This window comes from Pelecanus crispus, chromosome 5, assembly GCF_030463565.1.
Source record: "Pelecanus crispus isolate bPelCri1 chromosome 5, bPelCri1.pri, whole genome shotgun sequence".
In the NCBI taxonomy this organism is placed as follows: domain Eukaryota; kingdom Metazoa; phylum Chordata; class Aves; order Pelecaniformes; family Pelecanidae; genus Pelecanus; species Pelecanus crispus.
Genome location: NC_134647.1, coordinates 42,651,455 through 42,677,106, shown reverse-complemented (window position 1 = coordinate 42,677,106; position 25,652 = coordinate 42,651,455). Strand labels below are relative to the sequence as shown.

The following is a 25,652-nucleotide window of genomic DNA, read 5'->3' as shown; positions in this document are numbered from 1 at the left end:
GGGTGTTTTTCAACATAGTCCATAATTTAGAGAAGAAGAGTTCTGGGCTGAGTCAATAAACCAGCAGTAAGACATTTAAATAAGAGATTTCTGCTTTTAAGACACTTGAACACAGGCAAAAATTACTTGATTGCTCCAGAGAAGTACACTTGAGAAAACATATTCAGAGATACATACTAATACAGACCTTATAACATGGAATTTGCATGTTATGGCATATGCCTTAGATTGCCAGGTCAGAGGGAAACAGCTTGTACGTGACTCTAATGAAATGTGCAATATTCATTTTGTTTCAGGACTCTGCACGTATAATGCTTTCTTTACATGAAACTGCACAGTAGACAGCTCTCTCTGGCAGTGGTGGTAGCCACTGTGTATGTATCCTGGCTAGCCTGAGGTTTTATCGCACAGCAGTTGCTTTAAAAGAGAAGAGTTAATTATGCTAGAAAGTGCAAATGCTGGAAAACAGCTCTACTTTTAGATAGCGTTTTTCAAATAACATGGTAGTAATAGTTGGAGCATCTGTCCTCTCTATTGACTTCTTTGTCATCATGCTTAGAAATACTGAAAGACTCTTCTGTTGTCAATGTCTGGTTACCACAGCTCAAGAGATCTACTGTGGTTAAGTCTTAAAATAATTCATGCCCTCCTAATGTGTGAGAGAGTTGTATCCAAGGGGAGTTGAACCTGATTTCTCTATCATTACCCACTCAGATACCTTCATTTCCCCTCTCACGCAGCTGGGATGCTACGCTGATCCTTCTTTAATTTTAAGCAAGTTCTTGCTTACCTTTGCATGGCGCTCATCCCATAGATAAAGGAAGCATTGATGTCTTAATTACATTACCCCTATAGCTGGCTGGAAGCCTAACAGGTTTGAAGCATCTTTATAACTTGCTGGGGGAGCAGGTGAAGACAGTCTGGACTGAACAGCTTTACGCTCTACATGGCAGCCAGCCAGCCTGTTCATACCTTGTTACCTGCTGTCTCGTGCCCACTTTGGGTGTCAGAGGATATAGAAGGGGAATGTCTAAGGCTCTGGTGTGAGAGAAGGGTCAGTGAAGATGCGCACATCTCTGTAAGGTTGTATTTCATTAGTTCAGCTGCATACGCAATGAGTAGTTTCAAACCCACTGTAGTATATTTTCCCTTGCAGCCGTTGCTTCTGAAATTCAGGTTGGTACATTCAGTCCATTGTCAGCCATGGTATCTCTTCTTTGGGGTTTTTCTTGACAGAATTTGTTTCCCCTGAAGAAGCTACCTTCATTGAATCTTTCTTACCTAACGGCCACACTTGAGGTCTGTCTGGTTATTGCATTACTGGACAGAATGACCAGCAGCAGCAGGACAGAGTAGCCTTTTTAGAAAGCTGATTGATCCAAGCAGTGGTTACTCACTTAAAAACAAATAAAAGGAGTGTCCTGGTTATTTCCCAGATCCAGTTCTCGGGAACTGTCTGGGTATCGGTCGGCGGGTGGTGAGCAATTGCATTGTGCATCACTTGCTTTGTATATTATTATTACTATTATTATTATATTGTTATTATTATCATTACTATTTTACTTTATTTCCATTATTAAACTGTTCTTATCTCAGCCCGGGAGTGTTTCTCGCTCTTACTCCTCCAATTCTCTCCCCCATCCCATCGGGGTAGGGGGAGTGAGCGAGCGGCTGCGTGGTGCTTAGTTGCTGGCTGGGGCTAAACCACGACAAGAAGGAACTGCTAATCAGTAAGGTATTACTTTAGTAGGGCAGACTGGATCTGGGAAATAACTGTCAGCAGCTTGGCTGTGCATCAGTCCATATGTCACACTCTTGCGTTCAGGTAAGGCTGAAGAGCTGCATTGCAGAGAGTGATTTTAAATTATTGGGGGAGTATTAGTATTGTAAAAAAGACACTGTCACAAGCTGTTGCCTGGCTTATTAGTCTGAACTTTCGTTTGGTCAAGTATATTGACAGTGTTTTTTATGCAGAGGGTCACAGCTTCTGTTGGGTGGGAGACTCATAGGTACTCAGAGCTCAGCTTCTGGAGCACCAGGAGGACTTCTGGTATCTCTGTAGCTGTCCATCATGCAACTAAAAACATTTGCAAATTACCCCTTGCAGTCTGTGGTGTTGCCTCAGAGCTTTTTCTCAGTTGTTAGTGCTGGCAAAATGTTACGTTCATCTTGAGCGATGCTTTAAAATTGATCGCAGAGCTGAAATTGTCTGTTACTGTTTTTTCGTTGGGAGGTTTCTGTACACAGACCTGCTGTATGGAGGAGGTTTGGACCAAGCACAGAAAGAATCAGCACTTGCTGTTTTTATTTTTAGGCATGCAAATACACTACATTCTCACTGTTTCACATTACCTCTTCCCCAAAACAGTGTTGTTTTCTGTTCTTTTGTTCTTTTTGCCAGTGCAGACTTGGTACCTGGAGTAATATCTGCTCGAGGGTAGGATGGCCCTGCAGAGGGACCTGGACAGGCTGGATCGATGGGCCAAGGCCAACTGTATGAGGTTCAACAAGGCCAAGTGCCGGGTACTGCACTTCGGTCACAACAACCCCATGCAACGCTACAAGCTTGGGGAGGAGTGGTTGGAAAGCTGCCTGGCCGAAAAGGATCTGGGGGTGTTGGTTGACAGCCAGCTGAACATGAGCCAGCAGTGTGCCCAGGTGGCCAAGAAGGCCAACAGCATCCTGGCTTGTATCAGGAATGCTGTGGCCAGCAGGAGCAGAGAGGTGATTGTCCCCCTGTACTCGGTGCTGGTGAGGCCGCACCTGGAATACTGTGTCCAGTTTTGGGCCCCTCAATACAAGAAAGACATTGAGGTGCTGGAGCGTGTTCAGAGAAGGGCAACAAGGCTGGTGAAGGGTCTGGAGAACAAGTCTTATGAGGAGCGGCTGAGGGAACTGGGGTTGTTTAGCCTGAAGAAGAGGAGGCTGAGGGGAGACCTTATCGCTCTCTACAACTACCTGAAAGGAGGTTGTAGTGAGGTGGGTGTTGGTCTCTTCTCCCAAGTAGCTAGCGATAGGACAAGAGGAAATGGGCTCAAGCTGCACCAGGGGAGGTTTAGGCTGGAAATAAGGAAAAATTTCTTTACGGAAAGGGTGGTCAAGCATTGGAACAGGCTGCCCAGAGAGGTGGTGGAGGTCACCATCCCTGGAAGAGTTCAAAAAACAGGTAGATGTGGCACTTCGGGATATGGTTTAGTCTAGTCTACCCTTGATTGGTTTAGGTGGGCTTGGTAGTGTAGGTTAATGGTTGGACTGGATGATTTTAAAGGTCTTTTCCAACCTAGACGATTCTATGATTCTATAATATTCTCCATGCTTAGAAGTGAGGACAGTATTTCATTTAATGGTTTTGTGTGGTCAGGAACAGACTAATTCTACTGCTGCTGTTACGTAATTGTGTACAGTTAAGTGAAAAAGCTAAGATACTGAAAGAATAACACTGCCTAATTAAAATGTCACGTTTAAGATTGCCCTTGGTAATAGAACTCATTGTCTTTGCTTATACATGGTGATAGCACAGGCCCACTAAAAGCACTTCTCAGCTGAGATTACCTGCTTCCCACTAACTTGTGTTCCTAGAAATGTTTGAACTTACTTTCATTCAAACACTAAAAAAAAAAAAAAGTCAATGCGTTTTTATTGTTGAAACAAGCAAATAGTGCTTATCTTAAACAGTGTCTTCATTTGAAGACATCAATGGTCTGTTACTAAACACTGTTCAGAAGCTGCCCCTTAAGTATGGATTTCAGTGCCAACTTTGCCAATAAATATATGTATTAGATGTCTATTTGGTTGCCTATAATTGACATGTTTTAAATTCATTCTTTCACGAGTGCCCAACAGGTCATTTTCTCTGTCTCTTAGTGGAATTTCTTGTATTTTGGGTAGATGTGAGCACATTGGCTGGTCTGATAGGGAGGCAAAGGCCTCTTGCCTATCAACTGGTGGGTTGTAAAATACGTGCCATGGGGATGCTGTCTCAGAGATTGGTACACTTCAGCATAGATGTTGGGGATAGCATGTGGACAGACTTGGGATAGCTTGGGTCAGGGAATAGGAGCAGTCATCTCACAAGAGACACTTTGGGGGTAGCTTTTCTCTCCTAGCTCCCACTTGATTTCTGAAGGGATGATCATAGGTACCTTGTGTCTCTGCAAGGCAGTGATTGCTGCTAGAAGGCATAAAGCTCCATCCATAGGAGAGCTCAACAACTTCTCTTCTAATCCCCACCTTGGTCTGTGAGGTAGCAGGGCAGCTTGAGCTCTTCCTTCTCATCACCTTCCTTCTCTAAAGCCTTCTTGGACCTAAGTGATCACTTGCATCAAACACATTCAGTCTCTTTCTCCTGCAAGTTTAAGCCAAGTGAAGATCTTTCCCAAGGTGCTTCCTATAGCATTGCTATGAGAAGAATAGAAGGAATTAGGGTAATTGGGGAGATGTTGTGAATTCAAGACAGATATACTCAGTTATTTGGTAATATGATTTATAACAGCCAAGCAGTACGTGAAATTTTTATCTGTTAGATCTAATTGACATAGATGTCACATACAGAAGGGAAAGTTTAAAAGCATGCTACTCCTAGCACATTGAATTTAGTTTCACTTTGTGGCACTTCTTGTCTGAACAAGATTGTTTTTCTGGTTTTAAAGACCGTTTGATAAATACAGACATATAATAATTATCTCTGTCACAGCTATCCTCATCTCTAAATGTGTTTACACCCCAAACGTCTGGAAGCGGGTATCTCTGGGAAATACTAATATTCTTAACAAAAGAAGCCATGATCTAGTCCTTCTTAAGCGTTTCCATTTCTGAGATGTGAAAAAAAAAAAAAAAAAAAATGAAGACCTATGTGAGAATTTACAAAGAAAAAAACCCAAGATGACCCTTTCTGGCTGGGTTTACACATGGGCACAAGAGCTGGGAAAAAGACTTTTCCCTTGATGTGTATAGTCATGGTAGGACAGTAACCAAACTGAAAGTGAAACGGCAGCAGGGAAAAAGGAGTGTTTTCTGTACTTTGTCAGAAAGCCACACAAATGAGTAGAAGCTAAGGCTGTTTCTGCTGTTGCAAACCCAGACAACCTTGCCTGGAAAAAGGTTGATTTTTCTTTCCCTAGAAGTTTTGCCATGACACTTTAAAAGCAAAAGCTGGTCTCTGGGCTTTCTTGGGTTCTTGGAGGTGCAATCTGGGGTTTATCCTGTAAGAATTGGGATTCTGTGTGGCCACTTCTCCCAGGCAATATGGACGGCAGGGGGGGGGGGGGTGTTTTGGTTTTGTTATATGAAGGCTTTAAATAGCAGATTTTTAACTGTGGCTTTATGAAAGGTACTTGTACTTGAATGCTAACTTGGTAGGAATCTCTGAGTTGGGGAAAAGGAAGTTTGTTCCCTTTAATCTAAAGTTATGTTACTTTTGTGGTATTGTAAATCCAAGTTGTTGAATTATGCTTAAGTAACTTTAAATTTAATTTGCATGGCATTGAACATCATTCTGTTGATGCATCTCAGTTGGAAGTACTTCAGAAAAGGGTAACTTGTGGACTTGCTCAGTTCCAACTTTATCTAACATTGGTGACATATTGTTCCAATGTCATAAGGGCCAGCAGTCCTGTAAATCAGCCACTGGCCAAGTCTCTGTGCCTTTTAGAAGCTGACTCAGTTCTTGCTGACTTTGGAGCAGGAGTGGGTCCAGGTTTCAATTACTCCCAAGTTGGGTTGGAGTTGAGCTGGTGACCTGAAGGTGAACTTATTCCTGAAATCTCTCCCAGGAGTCATTTATTTCTTCTCCTCTACAAACAACCCAAAGCCTGAGCTGCAGCAAGAGCCACTGATGTAGAAAGTTCGCATCTAAAAATAGGTTATGGTGTAGAGATAAATTGTTTCCTGATTAACACTTCATTTAAATAATTTGGTGCTATTAAATTTACTTACAGTAGTGACTGTACGGTATGTGAAGTATCCTAAAATGTGTTAGCTACATAGCCATCATTAAGTATGCTGAAGGTTGTTACCTGCTAACTGGATGTGACACTGCAGACATGTTATAAGAATGGCATCTTCACATTTGTATAAATGTGAGTTTTCTATCTGTTATTAATTGTGATCAACTATCAAATCAATGCAGTGGTCATTAAGTGATCTTATTTTACACTGAAGTGCCTGGAATCAGGGTGAGTTGGAATGCACTGCCTTCCAGATATTTCTTTTAGAAAGGTAGAGAATTGATGCTTCAATTAGACTGGTATACCTTCAAAGTAAGATTTCTGACATGGTGTCTTTAGATTCTAATGCCCATCTAAGAATTCTGTTCTTTAACCACTGCATTTTTTTTTTTCTTTTTAAGCCTAACTTATATCTACAGCCCTACCTGTCACGTTGGATAGCCATTTTCCACAATATCTGAATTAATAGCTGCTGAGTCCAGAGAGAGCCAGTACCCTCTGAAGTGTTGGGTGCTGTAGGCAGGAGGGGAAGCATGATGTAAAACTGTGGCTGGGGTCACTCCTCTCTTGTGATGAGTTGTGAATTCAAGTCTTGATCCAGAGTATACTGAATTCATTGGTATTTTTGTAGATCACGTAATAATCTCTTTTTAATTGGAGGTTACCATGAGGATTCAGATGTTATGATCAGGCTGGCGATGAATAAAATTGTGTATCAAGCCAAGAGCATAGGCAATTGCTCCAAAGCCAACTGCGGAACTGAGTCCTAAATGCTTGAATCTGCTCTGAAGTCCTTACTTGTAGGTGACTGAGGTTGTGTACTGGAGCAGTGTGGGACTTGACAGTGCCATGTTTTACCTGGTGGAGTTCCCACGAGGCCAGAGGTCAGTAGCTAGATAGTTATTTGCTACTAATTTTGTAGTCGGACGTGGTACATGAAATGACTTGACTTAACGTGAAATGTTTTCCGTGCTTCAACTTGAGCATGAGTTTTACAGTTTTGCCACAGATCACATGCAAGTTTGTGACTTACTTTTGTCATTAATCACCCAAGTCAATTTTCCATTTGGTTGGCTTTGCTGTTAGTTCGGTGATATACAGCTGTAGTGAATGAAAGGAGAAGTTGACAGTTTGCTCATTTTGAAGGAAAAAAAGCCCCATTTTAAGTGCATCGAAGATTTCCCTTTCATCCCACTAGAGGGGGATCCCTCAAGGTCATCTTCTCCAGTTCGTTTGGACTAGGATTTGCCCTTTCCAGAACTAAGAGAAACAAACTTCCACTGTTAGTACCCTATAGTCCTTAATGTTGGGGAAAAAAGGAGCAGGGCAAATATTAGTGTTAATGAAATAAATACTTGATAAAAACACTGCATTTGTTGAATATTGGGGGGGGGGGAAAGGAGTTTGCTTAGATTTTTCTCTTTAGGGAAAGAAGGAAACAATGAACTGTCTTATGATTCTTTCTTGAGGTGGGCAAATGGTGCCCATCTCCAATCATGATTAGGTAGATAAAGGGTAGAAATGTGTCGTGAAGCTTCAGGCGGATGACTGTAGATGCCAGACAAGATGCAGTCGGTGCTGCTCAGTCCGTGCCTGTTTCACTCTGGTTGATTTTCATGCCTCCGTTGTGCTGTATCCTGAATAAAATCACAGATCTGTCTTGTCCACCCGATGCAATCTCGCCGAGTGTTTGACGGTTACACGTTGTAATGCTAACCGGTTGGATGTTAAGACCTTTGCAAAATTGCTCGTTCTTTTCCCCCCAGTGATTTTAAAATATTAAAGCCATCAGGAGGGTTGAAGCTGATTTACCAAAAGGGAAAAAAAATCACAAATGTGTTTTGAGTATTGAACTGCCGTTGACATCTAAAGTCCCAACCATGCTGTTTTCCTCCACACTCCAGCAATCAGGACATCCAGCAAACCCATAAAAAACCAAACTAATAGCATGAATATTCAGTGACCTAGAATACTAATTATTGTCATGAATATTAATGTGATCGGACTTGCTTTTTCCTCTTCTCTTTCTCTCTGGCTCTCCCCCCACCCCCCCCCCCACACTCAGCCAGCTCTAAAGATGGACCATAATGAGAGCATTTAAGAGAGAGAGGGCTCTCCGCCGTGACAGGGACCGGGGTAATAAGGAGAGCTTGATTAACGTGGTGCACTTGGGGGAGAGATGAGAAGATTCACGTGGGCCTGTTGTGGGGGAGGCAATGAGGCACCGGCGGCTGTGTTGCTGCTCCCTCAGATTAATGAGGCCTAAGAGTGCATTAGGAACAGTGACAAAGGTTTGATCTAATGGGCTCAGTCATTTTTCCTTTGAGTGACAGACGCACAGAAGTAATTGGCTGTGCAGAATGGCAGCTCATTGGCAGTACTTAAGGATACATTATCCCCGTTGTGTGGCCCGCAGAGGCTGTTTATCAAAACTGCTCACACTGCAGACATGCATTCACTTAGCTGCTGTTACAGTGGCAATAGCTATTAAAAAAAAAAAAAAAAAGTCATCTCGCATTCGTATCTATTGTCTCTTTTTCGAAAATAAAGTTTCTTTGTTCCATTTTCTTAAGAGTCTGGAGAATATTTGAATACCAGCAGTCATCCCTCCGCATCCCAAAGAGGCTCTGATTGCAGCTCGCAGGGTTTGGGGAGGTTTGTAGGCTCGTGGAAAGCTCCCAAAGTTAGTTCAGTTAATTTTCCCAGGTTTTGATATAGATCCAGCGCACAGGTAGGACTGCCCCCACCCCCTCTCCAATTTCATTATTAACAACTTCCACAGACAGTCAAAGGGATTAGGAAGCATTTTGCATCTCTTGCCTCAGGCCCCTACACATGCTTTGCTTTACATGTGTGCAGCATAATACCACGGAATTATTTGATTCTGCGCTGTTATTTTCTTCAAAATTAAATTCACAATTGTTAACAGGATTCACAACCAAATAACAGCAATACAAAGTAGAGCATTTGCCAGTGTAAAATGGTCACCTCTGAGTCCAGTCCCTTAACAAGCAGGTAACCTCAATCAGGACTTGCCCAGAAAGTGAAGCATACCTTATTTATTACTGTTATTTGTTAACACTGCTGAAAAAATAGTAATGTGCTTGCTGGGAAAGGAAAGCACACTTTGATCCCAGCAGAATAAATAGTCTGGGATCTTGAGCAGAAGCCCTTGGTGAAGATCTTGGGTTTAACTTTCTTTTAGAAGATATGTCTCCTCTGATGACTTAATTTTCCTCCACACTTGCTGTGTTGGTTTGTATGCTCTGAGAATAATAGCTTTTCTCGTTATACTCTCAGCACCATGTCCTTCACTGCCAGGATATTTCTTGGCTTTACCTTGTTTGTTCATTAATATTGACCCTTCTCAGTTTGTACGCTACTAATCAAGCCCAGTTCGCAAAGGCTGTCCTGCCAGGCTGCGAGATGGAAGGTCTTCCTCTATTACTAGCTGCTTATCTTCAGGAAATTTGTTCAGATAATAAATGCTTCTGAAAAAAAATCATAAAAATAAGTTAAACCCACAAGCAAGTCGTCTGCTACAGTATTGAAAATTATTGTCGGTTTATTGAAGGAGAGTTTCAATACTGGAACCAGTGTGTTTTGGAAAGATACTGTCATCTCACTCTTTCTCGTTCCACATATGAGTAACTTCAAGTTATTTTAGGTCCCTGATGAGCCCAAGGCAGAAATGATGTGCTGTTTGCATGCTGCCATCTGATCAAAACAGGATCCATAGGAGTACTTCAGTAGGTTTTCCCCCATTAATAGCCCCACTCAAGAACCTGGTTACTGAAGTTGGAGCTCTCCAGACCTGGTCCCACAGCTGATCTTTCTGAGAATGTGGCCAGACAGTGCTCTGACACCTGGGCAATACCTTATGGACTCAAGCTGCGCCAGGGGAGGTTTAGGTTGGGTATTAGGAAAAATTTCTTCATCGAAAGGGTAGTCAAGCATTGGAACAGGCTGCCCAGAGAGGTGGCGGAGTCACCATCCCTGGAAGTGTTCAAAAAATGGGTAGATGTGGCACTTGGGGACATGGTTTAGTCTAGTCTACCCTTAATTGGTTTAGTGTGGACTTGGTAGTGTAGGTTAATGGTTGGACTGGATGATCTTAAAGGTCTTTTCCAACCTAAACGATTCTATGATTCTATGATTCCCTTGCTGTGCAGACTTACTCTACTCAGTTGGAGAGGCAAAGACCTGTAAGTAGCGGTTTTCCCAGATTTCAGTGCAGGGCATGATCTCCAGTGCTGGTAAGGAAAGGAGGATGCATCTGTAAAAAGTGGATGCTGGTATCTGAGGCAGCAAACTGATGGAACCCAGAAGAGCCATCCCCACATTTTCCTCAGCTAAAGCAGGAGTTGTCCCCACATTCATATTTGTAGGCAAAGCAGAAGGCAGAAAAGGCGGAAAGTGTCACAGCTTTGGATGGTCAGCCACTTCTTAGGAAAGTTTTGTCCACTGGAAAGATTTCTGCACAACTCTGGGAATTAATTCATAAATATAATGCAGAATTGAGAAAAGGGGAAGGGAATGCTTTTCATCTTTTTGCAGCTAGCAAAGTTATCCCTTTCACTTTCCTTTTGCACCCTAATGCCTGAAGAAACTTAAAGGAGCAGTGTTGGGTATGGGTTTTGAATGGGCGACCAGCAGCCAATCTAATCTACTTGACGGTGCCTTTTACTGAATTAGAGGGCATTTCAAGAATAGGCAGTATTGCTGCAACATAAATTGACCCAACATGATTTGAAACAATTAACCCTCTGATATCAAGAGTCAGGATTTCCTGACCCACAACTCTAATGTATTTTTCATTAGTTCTAACAGCTGGTGAATGCAGCCCTCTGGCCTTAAGAGGTTTATTTCTTTTTTTGGAAGAGAAACTCATTGTGAACATGAAGAGCATAATACAAATAAAACATGGCCATGGCAAAAGCATAGCAGTAGGCTGTAGTTCATCTGATTCAGTCTTTCTGTGCTTCTGTGCAGCCGCTCTCTGCAGGTCTCATCCACCGCTACTTCATGGAAAAATATAGTTCTGCTTCACGACTCTTGTGATGTCTGCTCATCTCATAAATTCAAGAGTATATTAGTTGCCCTCCTGAATGTAACTTCTTGTAACTAAGTGATTTGTTTAGGAGAGATCACAAATGTGTCTGCAGCAGGAAATGGAGACCACCTCCGTGTATTTAAGTCACTTGTATCTCACTTTTTAGGGTATAGTTGTGAATTACATTAATTCTGCATTTGTAATTAGTGGGTGGCGTAGTTGCTGAAGGCTTCGTTGAAAGTGATCTGTCTGTTGAAATAACCTCTGCTGCCCAGTGATGATTCACAATATTATTTTTGTTAAGTTAAAAGACAGCAAAAGAGGAGTTGCTAAAATGCTGTCTGCTGTACTGTTCCATTACAAGACCAACATGACAAAAACTCTAAATGGTTTCTTTTTTCATTGGGCAGGTTACTGCATATATGTAAGATAACGTTTACAGTAAACTTTATTGTGTATTTTATTAAAATTTTTATAATACAGTCTTTATCTTTTGGTTTTTACTGACTAGATGTGCACTTAGCATTTTCTATGGTCCTCTGTTTGTATAAATCTTTGTTATTTTCATAACATTGTATTGTAATCTGATATTGCATTTATGGTGTGTTGTTTTGTAAATTTGAAGGAACTGTGTATGAAGAGCCAAAGTGAGTCCCTCTGTGCATAGGAAATGGAGACATGTTCAGCCCCTAGTGTGTGTGTTTCTATCAGCCTCTTAATATGTACATACGTACACATTCCTCTGCTTAATTCCTCTTATGCCGACTCTCTTGTCTTTACTTGTTCTTTGCTGTTTGTGGCTATTTACACTGAATAGATGGATATATAAATTGGATTTTGTGTGAGCATGCTCACTTTTCTTAGAGGCTCTTCTGCTGAGCATTGACCAAACCTGGAAATTACCTTGAATCTTAATTTGGGTGGGTTTTGTAGATCTTAATTGTTTGAACGTTTTGTAAGTGCGATCGTAACAGGGTATTTTATAATATCAGAAAAGATAGTTTTAATAAAGCTGTCTAGAGCTAGAAAGAGGAACTCTTCCTTTGATGCTCCTTTGGTAGATGAAAACATTTTTGTTCAATGGGAGACCAGCATCTTTTTCTGCTCATTTGAGACCAGTTCTGGCAACATACTGATATTCATTCAAATATAAATGCCATATTCACTTTGAAATGCAAATTGTTTAAAGAAAAATAGCATATGGTAGAGGTAAGTACCTTTTCAAATCAGCTCCCACACTTTAGGGATGTGAGTACAGCTAAAATTATTCTTTGGAAAGAATCTGGAGCCTTTGACACATTGAAGCTTGAACTAATCAAGGCTTCCCAGTAAGCATATACACATATCCATATCAAGGAAGCAGTGCTGAGAATACATGGATTAGCATAGTAATTTAACTGCCCCCCTGCTAATCAACTTAAGCAACCAGCTGATGCATATTTGATGTATTCAAAGAGGCACTCTTTCACAACTCCAGAATGGGCCAGGTAGCTGACCATGGATTTCATGTTAATGTCGAGATACATATCTATCTGTCTACGTGTAGATAGATATACATGTGTGTGTGTATACATGTTCAGATGGGGGAGACAACAGATGCAGAATGCATCAAGGCATTGCTTGTAAGAGCTTGACGTAAAGGCTTCATGTGCCAAACCCAATATACAGGGTTTACTTTCCAATGAGTATTGCTGGCCTCCTCTTTTCAACTGTCTATTGCTTGTCTGCTAAAAGACTGAGATGATTTCTGCTGTTGAGGCTTTATCCTTGAGCAAAAATAAAGGGTAGTTGCTTTGTGGAGATCTGGTTTGGGGTTTGCCTGTTACAAACAGGAAAAGCTCTAGGACTGTTTTGTAGAAGCTTTGTGCAGCATACAAAGTGTGCAAGAACAGCAGTTTACTTCCAGTAGTCCTTGTTTTGGTGTGACGGCATTAGTGCCTGCTGGGGTGGTGGAATACACATACTGGGCATGCTGCGATTAGACTGAGAAGTGGGAAAATTAGGAATGGATTGGGAAATAATGATTTTTAAATAAGGTTGTAAGTAACAAGTTGTGCTAGAGCTGAACACATTCAGGAGGGGGAGAGGAAAGGGCATACTGTTTTCTGTAGTCCAGCCCTTCTGATATCTACCCACGGATTCTGGCTTGCATGGTCTTGATATATCATTAAAATCTTACAGCACGTGAACAAAGTGGAATTTAACCTTGAATAAATGTTATCACGTGGGTTGCAGGTAGCAGGGTTGTCAGACTATGGCAGTAGAAAAGACAGAGCTGAGTTGGGTTGCATCATTGATCAGTAAAGTATTACATGGTGGCACTTGGCACCTATTTCTTGCTAGCAGCCCACACCTTTCAGAAGTGTGAAGCGAAAGAAAAATTCGTATTGGATTTGTTACTTCCTTAACAGGTTGATGTCATACCCTGAGGTGTGGAGTTTCCGAAGATGGCATTAAGGTGAAAGTAAAGCTTTTGGTGCTGACATGATGATGTAGAAGTCTTGATACTATGCTGGGTATCTTTTTAAATTTTTTATTTTGCATCATGGTTAGAAAGTGACTGGACGCTTCTGTACAAAAATTTGTGAACTACGCAGAAGATGTCAACATACAAATATTGCTGCTCTCTGCAACTCAGCTACCCAGCACAGAATAATGAGGATGTGTCATCCAGGCAAAGACGTTGAGTAATTGTTTTCAGTTTCCCATGATACATAGGAAATGCTCCATCTTGGCTTTCACATACCAGTTTTCTCCTTCACAATCTTTGTAATGAAGATGCTCTTGCAGGAATTCATGACATGTAGCTTCCCATTTTACTAGGCACAGTGTGAAAGATGGCTACAGGCTAAAAGTGTGCTTTTGTGGCATTGTTTTTGAGTCCGGCAGGGTAGATGCTTGTGAAAAACAAGTTGTTTCCAAAGCTATTTACCAGTAATAATCTAAAGATGCCCAAAAAGGTGCTACAGCACAAACAAAGCAAAGCAAAGAGTTTGGATTAATCTGCTACATAATTGTCACATGTAAGTTTGATTTGGTAAACTCATTTGCAAAGTTAAAGGCTGATAAAATCAGAAACAAGACCAGAAAAAAGTCGGTAACTTTGCTGTAAGTTCATTTATAAAGAACAAATTTAAACAACCTGTAGGTATCTCTTATCCTGTGACTACAACTCAAGTTGTAGTCAAAGGAACCACAGCCATTTTGTTGCTTAGATGTGTGAAAGTGCAAATTGTTGAAAATATTTTGAATCAAACAGGAATACAGAGTAGCTTCTGAGCTCAGAAAGGTTGTCTTATTTTGCTTTGGGATGAAAAAAGAAAAAGACCGTTTAGTCATTCAGAGATGCTTGGAAATGATCATCGAATCACAGAATCATAGAATGCTTTGGGTTGGAAGGGACCTTTAGAGATCATCCAGCCCAACCCCCCTGTAGTGAGCAGGGACAGCTTTAACTAGATCAGGTTTCTCAGAGCCCCATCCAACCTGACCTTGAATGTTTCTAGGGATGGGGCCTCCACTGCCTCTCTGGGCAACCTGTTCCAGTGCTTCACCACCCTCATTGTAACAAATTTCTTCCTTGTATTCAGTCTAAATCTGTTCTTCTTTAGTTTAAATCTATTACTCCTTGTCCTGTCACAACAGGCCTTGCTAAAAAGATTGTCCCCATCTTTCCTATAGGCCCCCTTTAAGTACTGGAAGGCCGCAATAAGGTCTCCCCGCAGCCTTCTCTTCTCCAGGCTGAACAGCCCCAACTCTCTCAGCCTGTCCTCAGAGGTGCTCCAGCCCTCGGATCATTTTGGTGGCCCTCCTCTGGACCTGCTCCAACAGGTCCATGTCCTTCTTATGCTGAGGGCTCCAGAGCTGGACGCAGTACTCCAGGTGAGGTCTCACCAGAGCAGAGTAGAGGGGCAGAATCACCTCCCTCGACCTGCTGGCTACGCTTCTTTTGATGCAGCCCAGGATACGCTTGGCTTTCTGGGCTGCAAGTGCACATTGTTGGCTCATGTCCAGTACCCCCAAGTTCTCCGCAGGGCTGCTCTCAATCCCTTCATCCCCCAGCCTGTATTGATATCAGGGGTTGCCCCGTCCCAGGTGCAGGACCTTGCATTTGGCCTTGTTGAACCTCATGAGGTTCACAGAGGCCCACCTCTCCAGCTTGTCCAGGTCCCTTTGGATGACATCTTGTCCTTCTGGTGTGTCAGCTGCACCATCTGCAAACTTGCTGGGGGTGCACTCAATCCCACTGTCTATGTCATTGATGAAGATATTAAACAGCACTGGTCCCAGTATGGACCCCTGAGGGACTCCATTTGTCAGCAGTCTCCATTTGGACATCAAGCCATTGACCATGACCCTCTGGATGCGACCATCCAACCAGTTCTTTCCCCACTGAACAGTCCACCCATCAAATCCATATCTGCCCAATTTAGAAGGATGTTGTGGGGGACTGTGTCGAAGGCTTTACAGAAGTCCAAACAGATGACATCCATTGTTTTTTCCCTTGTCCACTGATGCAGTCACTCCTTCATAGAAGGCCACTAGGTTGGTCAGGCAGGACTTGCCCTTGGTGAGTGCTGGCTGTCTCAAATCACCCCTGTGTCCTCCATGTGCTTGAGCATAGCTTCTAGGAGGACCTGTTCCATGATCTTCCCAGGCGTAGAGGTGAGGCTGACAGGTCAGTAGTTCCCAGGGTCCTCCTTTCTTCCCTTTTTAAAAATGGGCACGTTTTGCTTCTTCCAGTCAGCAGGGACTTCACCTGACTGCCATGACTTTTCAAATATCAAGGAGAGTGGCTTGGCAACTACATCAGCTAATTCCCTCAGGACCCTGGGGTGCATCTCATCAGGTCCCATAGACTTGTGTAAGTTCAGGTTCCTCAGGTGGTCTTGAACCTAATCTTCCCTTACAGTGGGAGGGGCTTTACCCCCCTGCTCCCCATCTTTTGGCCCATCGATTTGGGAGGGGTGAGGAGAGAGGTTGCTGGTGAAGACTGAAGCAAAGAACTTGTTGAGTACCTCAGCCTTCTCCTTGTCGATACTAGGTCGGCATTCTTGTTCATCGGGGTGGGGTATACTTTCTTGAACCTTCCTTTTCTGGTTGACATACCTGTAGAAGCCCTTCTTGTTATTCTTTACATCCCTTGCCAAATTCAGCTCCATCCTTGTCTTGGCCTTCCTAACCCCCTCCCTACACAACCGGGCAGCTTCCCTGTGCTCTTCCCAGGACACCTCCCTGCTTCCACTGCCTGTACAGTTCCCTCTTGCTCTTTAGTTTGACCAGCAGGTCTCAACTCAGCCATGCTGGTCTCTTCCCTTCCTTGCCTGATTTCTTACACCTGGGGACTGATAGCTCTTGCGCTCTATGGAAGGTGTCCTTAAAGATCTGCCAGCTCTGTTCTGTTCCCTTGTCCCTGAGGACAGTTTCCCAGGGGTCTTTCTGACTAACTCCTTGAAGAGCTGGAAGTTCGCTTTCCTAAAATTTAGGGTCCTGATTATACTCCTCGCTTTTCCTATATCCCTCAGGATACGTGACTCCACCAATACGTGATCACTGCAGCCCAGGCTGCCTCCAGTCGTGATGTCACTAATGAGCTCACTTGCATTGGTGACCATCAGGTCCAGTACTGCATCCCCTCGGGTAGGGGTGTCTATTACCTGGCTTAGAAAGTTATCCTCAATGCGTTCTAGGAACCTCCTGGATTGCCTACAGCTCGCCATGTTGCTTTTCCAGTAAATGTCGGGGTGGTTGAAGTCCCCCAGTAGGACAAGAGTCTGCAAGCGCAAAGCCTTCTGGAGCTGGAGGAAGAAGGCTTTGTCAGTAGGCTCCCCTTGATCAGGCGGCCTGTGGTAGACACAAACCACAAGGTTCCCTTTGTTGCCTCTGTCTCTGATTCTTACCCATAAGCTTTTGACCTGCTCATGGCTATTCTTCAGGGACAGCTCTTCACACTGTATCGATTTCTTTACGTAGAGGGCAATGACTCTGCCCCTCCTTCCTCGCCTGTCCCTTCTGAACAGCCTGTAGCCATCGATAGCCACATTCCAGTCATGGGATTCATCCCACCAAGTTTCAGTTATGGCAGTCAGGTCATAGCTTTCTAGCAGGAGCTTCCAACTCCTCTTGTTTGTTCCCCATGCTGTGTGCGTTCATGTAGAGGCTTTTCATCTGGGCTGTTGGCCGTGTCACCTTCTTAGTGGAACATCCCTTGTTTCCCTTGAGGTGTTTCACAGAGGTTTCCTTGTTGGCTCCTACTACCTCAGGAGCCCTCAGCTCATCTCCGCAAGACTTTGTGCTGCAGCATCCCCAGCACGCCTCTTGGCAACAGGTTGAGGGCTTATAGTAGCACCCCATCCCTCTAACCATTGTGTACCATCCCACAGCTTGTCACAGGCAAGCCTGATATGTTCCCCCTCCCCCTTCACATCTAGTTTAAAGCCCTATCAATGAGCCCTGCAAGCTCCTGAGCAAAGACCCTCTTTCCTTCGTCTTTGAGAAAGATGGCTCCCATTTGACATCAGCAAGCCTGGTGCCGTGTAGGCCATCTCATTGTCAAAAACCCCGAAGTTGTGACAGTGGCACCAGCCACAGAGCCATGTATTAAGAGATTGGGTCTGCCTGTTCCTTCCGATGTCACCACCCACAACTGGAAGGAAGGAGGAAAAAATAACCTGTGCCCCAGATTCCCTCACTAACTGTCCCAAGGCCCTGAAGTCTCTTTTAATCACCCTTGGGCTACATACTGCAACTTCGTCACCATGTTGGTTGAAAGGGACCTCTGGAGATCATCTGCACTATCCTCCTGCTTGAAGAAGCAGGACTGTCCACCAGTGTTACGGGTAAGTTCAGCTGTGTCTTTGCATAGCTGAGCTTTGGAAACTTGAGAGGGTGGAGATCCCCCAGCTTCTTTTGGTAGCCTGTTCCAGTGCTGCATCTGAACTTTCTGAGCTGTATTGTTCCAGCTGTTTTATATAATCTACAACTACCAAACATTTGGCTCCCTCTTCTTTATAAGTGTCTTTCTGGTAGCTGTAGGCAGCTATTAGAACAGCTATTAGCCTCCTGTTCACCAGACTAAACCAGCCCAGCCTCCTCAGTACTTGTGGGCTGTGTGTATTAGACCTTTAACTGTCTTGGTAGTTCTTTTCTGGTTCTTCTTCCCTTTCCCAGCAATCCTTTTGAAGTGGGGGACCCAGAATGGAGTACAGTATTTCAGATGCCCATCATGGTGTGCCCAGCTTGTGGTTTGTGTCAAGTACAGTGTTAACACACATTCTGGCATCCATTGTTGACTCCTGAGACCTTCACAGCAGTGTTGCTACTCAACCAACTGGTCCCCAGCCTCTGCTGCTACACCAGGTTGTTCTACCCCAGGAGTAGAGCTTAGGACTTCTCCTTGTCAAACCACATGGTGTTCATGTTGGCCTAAATCTCAAATTTCTAAGAGTCCATTTGGTCTCAAGCTCTGTCATTCATGTCAGCCACTCCCTTTAATTTGGTGTATCATCAAAATAATTTATTAACATTCATAGTTTTTCTGGGTTGTGAAAACCAGAGGAAAAGGTTTTTTCAAAGTGACCATCAGCACCGTCGCAGAAGTTTATTTGGAAGGAGGTATTTCTTATAAGATACCTCAAAATATGTACTGTCGGCTAGTGTTTCCATTTTCTATTGCAATTTTAAGATACTGAGCTATAATTTGATCCTCTGCTTTCTACTTGCCTTTCTGTAGGCCTGATTTCTTTGCTGAACATTTCTTTGGAAGGTATCTTTAGAAGGTGCTAAAACGTCAGCATTAGCAAATTGCTCTTGGTTGATAGGTCAAGTACACAATGTCCTGAAGGGGACCAGTTGTTGGAGGCATAAATTTTTTCAGCAGTTGGCAGATGATGCTCTGATTATGGAGTTCATTTGGACAACAGGGTTACCCAGGGAAGGTGATTAGAGAGGAATTACATGGCAGTAGCTAAAGCAGTGCCTTGGGAGGTCCCAACATGTTCCAAAATCCACCTTAGACTTTGCATGATGGAGCAAATTAGTTTTTCTGTATGTATTTCACGTCTACAAAGTAGAGATTGACAAGCAGAAGGTCTTGAGAATGAGTAAGTGCATTCAAGACTCAGGTGGACAGATACTGTAGCGATGGATCTGTGTTAAGGACTAAAGATGAGATTTAGTCTTGGGAAAGGGGAGGAGAGAAGGGGACAATTATGCCAACTCTAATAAACACAAAGTAGTTCACTAAGCTCTGCTGTCTTCCCAAAGGCTGCTCTGGGAAAAGACATAATGATAGAACTGGGAGTCAGGAGATCTGGGTTTTATTTTCAAGTCTGCCACAATCTTCCTTTGTGGCCCTGGGTCATTTAACCTCTGAAAAATGGGGGAAATGATAGCAGATAATTAACAACCTCACAGGAGCATTGAAAATTAATTCATTAATTTTTCTGAACTCATCAGTAGAAGGTGCAATAGAAATGCCAAGTGTTAGGGTATTTTATAAAATTGTGTCTGTTTCTTCCCGTTTACGTGGTTTTAAAGAGTATTATTAAATCTGTAGAAGTTGTGGGGTACCTTTTGAGAGCCTGCCACAAGGAGTGAAGCTAGCTTTGTAAAATATTTGTATCTTTATAATATGCAAGTCCTGTGCCAGGAGTGGAATAAAACGTGCTCAGAAACCAAAACTGTAGAGCAGACTTCGGCCCATATCAAGTTGTAAGAAAGACCATCAGAAACCTGAGTTTCTGGAAAGGTTTTAATCATTTGACTCTAAAATTCATTCAACCAGATCGCACTTCTCCCGTTTTAAAGTGAGAAACCTGTCCCTGTTGCTCCCCCTCGCACACACCTCCCAGCATTTTAATGCTCTAGGCCTTGTTGATTATGAAAATACTAAAATTGTTTCTAGTGTTTACTGGGTAAAGGCTATTCTTTGTGTCTCACCTTTTGTGTAGTAGGCCTTCAGAGTTGTGATGGGTGTGTTGCTGTGGAGACAGGAATTAAGTTTGCAGTCAATGGAACGAGCCTCTAGTGTGTGCTTTGTGTCACAATATTGTTTTAAGATTAAAAATCCGAATAAGTTTTTTGCTTAGTCTGGCAATGCTAGTAGCTATTTGCTCCCCATCACAGTGTTCTTGGCTTCACTTGTGTGAAATATTATTTAGAGGTAGATTGTTTTAAACTCTTTGAGTTGGCTGAGTTGTCTCATCTCAGTTGTTTGTGTAAACAGTGGTTTTCAGGAGTAAATTTCTGTGCAGTCTGTCTTTCATGCTCTACCTGTAACAAGTAGAGAACCTCTACAGAATGTGACTGGTAGCAGGGTTGTGGAAGATTGTGTTTTCCAGAAGGTGAATGAACAGAATGGGCTGACATCTTGAAAATTTAGGCTCTTTTGTCAGAAGTTCCGAGCTGGATTTGAGTGGTCTACTGAAATCTGTGGTGCCCCAAGCCAGTCACAGGACTGTTGTTGTCTTCAGAGTTTCAGGGAAGGCTGCGGTGGTTTTTGTGTTGGTTAAGTAATCTCGTTTTCTGCTCTGTTAAGATGCACCCATCCATCTTCATGCAAATCAATTTTGTCTTCTCTATTGACACAATTTGTTTTCCATTTATGTCTAGGGAACGTGACTACTAGCACATCTGTGTCTCAGATGGCAAGTGGCATCAGTCTAGTCTCCTTCAACAGTCGTCCGGATGGTATGCATCAGCGCTCTTACTCGGTCTCCAGTGCAGATCAGTGGAGTGAGGCAACAGTCATTGCAAACTCTGGCATTAGCAGTGGTAAGAAACCTGGAGCTGGGAGGGGTTATCTGCTTTGGGTTGAAGGGGAATTTGGTGGTTTGCTTTTTTTAAAAAGAGAAGGAGAAAAAAAAAAAATACGACCTGGTGTTCACCCGGATGCTCTGTGGGAAGCCAAACTTCCAGCATCTGAGAGAAAAAGGAGAAATTAGATAAAAGAGAACAGATCAATACAATACTTTTTTAGCAGGAAGAGCTAATTTAATTATAACACTGCTTAATTTTAATTTCAGGTACATAATATAGGTTGTTCACTTGATATTCTTACTTCCTTACTCAACTGTGGTAGGTATTAGCAGTAAATTATCCTCCAGATCTTTTCATCAGCATGTCCTTTCTCAGCTGTGCTCTCGCTTTAATGTATGCACACTACTGGCATAGTTGTAGTGTTTTCTCTGTGGAGTGTTTAGCAGTATTAAAAGGAGCAAACGCTATCCCAGATGGTGTTTTGCAATGATTAGATTGTAACAGTGAGACAGGGGTGGTTGTTTTTAAAGGGTATGCGTGATATTTGGTAACAAAATGGTGCATCTGGCCTTGATGAAGTGCCTGGGAAGGACAGAGATATAATGCCGTTCACCTATAGCTGACCTGCTGCCTATGCAAATTAGCGCATCCTTGGAGCAGCCATGGCGGGTGGTCTGGGACTTGGGTGTTTCTGTTGTGGTGTGCTGCAGAGATGGTTCATACTGGTGAAGCGCGCGAGTCCAGGAGCATGGGATTTAAAAGGCAGTTGGAGAAACCACGGAAAGTTCATGGAACAGAGGGGAAAATGAGGTGAGTGTGTGAAAGAGAATAATGAACTGAGAAGAAATTGAGAATGTGGACAACGGGACAAATCTGAATAGGACAGGAGAAGTGGGGAGGAAAGCTGTTTCTGATGGCTATCCCTAAAATAGTGAGAATTATAGGAGTATGAAAACTATTTCACAAGTCCCATATATACATATGTGTATGTATACATACATATATACACACACATATATGTATGTATGTATCTGTATAACATTTGAATCTGAGTGTAGCCCTGATACTATCTCTGGGTTTTCAAGCAACTTTGGACAGCTTTTCAGTGCCACCTTATGAGAACTTCAAAATTTAAATTCATGGTCACCTTGGCTTTGAGTGGCATTAGCTCACAAGTTCGTAGTTGCTGAAGCACATAGATCTCTAAACTTGTGGGCAGCATCTTCAGGAGTATGCTATTTGCATCATAATGGTACAGATTTTAACCAAGAATTTTCTAAAGCAAACATCCTTTATTTCAACATCAGTGAGCGCCAGAGATCCTTTTAAGCAGCACAATAAAATGCTTCAGCACTTTTCTGTGTCCACAAACTCACCTGCTCTTTGGAAACTGGTTAGTCTTTTAGGGCAATCAGCATTCCCCTACAGAGATTCCCTTTATACTGAACTGGTTTCACAGTTAAGGCCATATATTCCTCTCCCTTTTCCCAAGTTGCTTTGTTGTTTTAATCCACCCCAATTCTGTTTTCCTTTTAAAAGGTTAGACCAAAGCTTCGGCTTTTTGCACCCTTCTTTTATACTGTAGCTCTTCAAAGAAAAGTTGGAGAATATTGTATGTTTGCACTAGAAGGAAGGCAAGTAAAAACCAAGATGTAGTCTCTGGTCCTTGACACCCTGACATACCTACAGACAGGTGAGCAGATACCATCCCCTTGCTCCTTAGTGCCAGATGTGGCAACTGAGGCTGCAATAGAGGAAAAAAATCTTCAAAATGCAGAATTCAAAGAGTTCCTACAAGTGGTATGTAATTAATATGTTGAAAAGTAGAAATATAACATGAATTCCTGCCTCTTCCCTTCTGCTTTACTTCATCATGCTGTTTTTACTTTGGAGGTATTTGCTGGTCTTGTCTTTTGGTCCTGATGCTGTGCTTCAGCTAGTTTTAAATTCCTGGTGAAGGGAACCTTTTCTCCCACACGAGCTCTGTACTACAAGTATGTGCAGTACTTTTTCCTGACTTGATGCTTATATGTGATTACTTCTGGATCAAAAGAGGCGACAACTGGAATTATCTATTAAATATTTATTCAAAAAATGCAGATGACTGGTGGGTACTTCTGAATAAGCCTGACTTGACTATTTCTTGTAGAGGCTCTAATTAAAAAAAACAAAACAAAACAAAAAAAAAAACAATGAAAAGTTGGGGTTTTTTAAATACGTGGGAAAAACTGGACTAACTGTGAGATTTTGGCAACTAAGGGTCCACAGAAACAGAAGTATTGTGATAAAACTGCTACAAAACCTCAAGAATAATTCATTGCTATCAGTGTATCATTTTTCAGTAAGCTCATAGACGTGTCCTTTCTGCTGGCAAGTTGACGCATGAAAAAACCTTTTTAATTTCAGGGTTTTTTTCCTCCATTAAAAGATTTTTGAATTTTAGTCATAAAAAGATAATACTGTGAAAGCAGCAGGTATGGCGAGAAGCTAAGCATCTTTTGGAATTCAAATGCCAATGCACTGGAGAATATGCCTGCTTATTGTCACATGGTTTTATTGTAGACAAAATAACATATTGGGATTCAATTTTTCTCTGCACCTTTTTTTTACATTAAATTAATACTTTGTGTGGCTCTGGAGAACTTTTCAAAGTCTTCCAGACCAGACCTTTGGTTTCCTGGGGCTTCTGTCTTTCAAGCAGCTGTGAACATCTCCTAATTAGATAAATTACTTTGTAGTGGGCAGAGCCACAAAACAGGAGGTGCTGGTTAAATTAAAGGGGAAAAATAGAAAAATCCATTCTCTGAAATGGAATGCCCCACTGCTTTATGACTATTACTGTTGTAAGGTTTTACATTTAAGTACCTGAGGTTTAAAATTAAATGTCTAATATAATTTGGCACTGGTAACATGAAGCCTGTGACTGCCCTCGGAGAAAATCTAGACAGCTTAGTTCAGTGTTTCAAATTGCTGTCTGCTTGATAGTGAGCAGATCATGCGACTGGCTCACTATTTAGCTAAATACCACCTGCTGTTCAGCATAATTTTAAATGCAGTAACATATTGGCCTTAAAAACTCAGAAATTTAAAAAGACTGTTCCAGCAGCACATGAAAAATTAATTCTTTTTACTTTTTTTTTTCTTAGTCTTGTAAGTACTTGACAGAAGTAATTTTAGCAGCAAGAGAGAATAAAAACTGGGGGCAGTAAATCCCTGTCCAGGAACCTCTTGTGTAGATTCTTTATGGACCCAGAATTGATCTACATGTCAGATCCTGATGCAGTTTAAACTGTTTATCACCCTAATGGCAGTAGAGAGACCGTGAACATCAACTTATAATCCTACATGAAAGAAATTGGTGTTTGCAGTCAATGAAGGAGCAGCTTAGCTTTATTGATAGATTTAGAACAATTACTGCTGCTGCGACTATTGGCCGAGAGGTTTTCCTGGATCGCATTGGAAGCCTGCAATTTTTTTTCTTTGATAAGTCTTTTCCTTGATGGATCATTTTTTTCAGCCAGAATTATCTATAGTTGCTCACTGCTGGGGAATAAGAGGGTTGTCTGGTCTTAGGGGGGCCATTCATAACCTGTTCAGGTGTTAAAATTTGGTTCAAGAATGTACATCTGCACAGTTCCTCTGTGTATTCAGCTCGTACTTTATTCCTTATATTATTTTTCTTTTGCAAATTTTCTTAGCTAGAAAAGCAGGACTGTTTTGAGGAATCGAGGAAAAGCTGGCCAGGAGTACTGTTGTGAGGCATCTCAAACTTGGGTAAAATATGCAGGTTTTTTCTTATGGAAAACAGATCAATACTAACTAGTGGTGTTGCTGCCATTAATGAGAGATGGTGCTGTCCTGCAATCTTTGCAGTTTGTACATCTTTAAAGAACAGGAGAGACAGATCCTCAAACTTACCATCAGAGCTTTTTTTTTTTGATGGAAGAAACCATAGCCAGCTGTATTGGATGGCAAAAGTTAGATTCATGAGACTTAACTCACAGAAGACTGAGGATGTTATTTCCTACCTGGGGATGAAGTAGCGGCTTGTTTGTTCTCTTTTTAAATGTCAGGTTTTATAGTTTGGCTTCTAAGACTGTGTCCTGAGAATATCAGAGGGAAGAATTTCTTTCTTAAAGTTACAATATGAAGCACTTCTGAAACAGTGCTGCAAACAGTATTGCATGGGGCAGGGATTTCTTTCCTCTGGACTTGTAAATTGTCATTTCAATTCTAGCATGATATAAAATTCTGCAGTAAATCAAATATCTGTTTAAATATCATCCACTTAGGCTTTATCACTGTACAATTGCTTGTACGGGCCATTTGATCTCAGCTGTAATTTATGTAAGTTGTAATACCGGGTGTCTTTTGAGTTTCTAACAGTTTGGTGTTAGGGTTTATTAATGTGAAATTGAGTTCTCACTGTGCCATGGGGTATGAGAGGTCATTGGAGTGTTTATATTAATGCAGACCTTGCAACTTGCCTTACTTTTCTGATCGTAAGCACTTGGAATGATGAAATGATGGACTCTGGTGCTATATGTTGAAAAAGAAAATGGTTCAACTTGCTTCTGACAGTCATAACACTTCTGTTTCAAAAGTGAACCAGAAAACGTTGTTTAGAGTTCTTCAAATTCAGTAGGCAAGTTCTTGACTACGATAAATTATATAATTTCAAATAGATTTGTAGAATTTCAGAATTATTTGTATTAAGAGTATATAGATGGTTTAGGTTTGAAGAACTTTTTCCTCCTTTTTAAAGAAGGAAATAATTACTGAAAAGCAAATATGAAGTAATTTTCTCCTTATTTAGCTGCTCTAGGGCTACTCTGGGGTTTCCTGCAGTTGCTAATATTTAATATTGTAATATTTGCCATGTATAAGACAGTATA

At 42.0% G+C, this 25,652-nt stretch overlaps 1 protein-coding gene across 3 annotated transcripts in view; it reads left to right on the top strand.

Annotated features, from left to right (window-relative positions):
• Positions 1-25,652, top strand: part of AGAP1 (ArfGAP with GTPase domain, ankyrin repeat and PH domain 1) — a 402,330-nt gene that overhangs the window by 268,952 nt on the left and 107,726 nt on the right. For 2 of the 3 annotated variants that reach the window (XM_075710334.1, XM_075710333.1), the window contains exon 12: positions 20,611-20,772. The exons of the other annotated variant lie outside the window; for it this stretch is intronic. In XM_075710334.1, the coding sequence (XP_075566449.1) occupies positions 20,611-20,772 (162 nt within the window). The remainder of the gene's footprint in view (positions 1-20,610; positions 20,773-25,652) is intronic. 3 annotated transcript variants of the gene reach the window in all.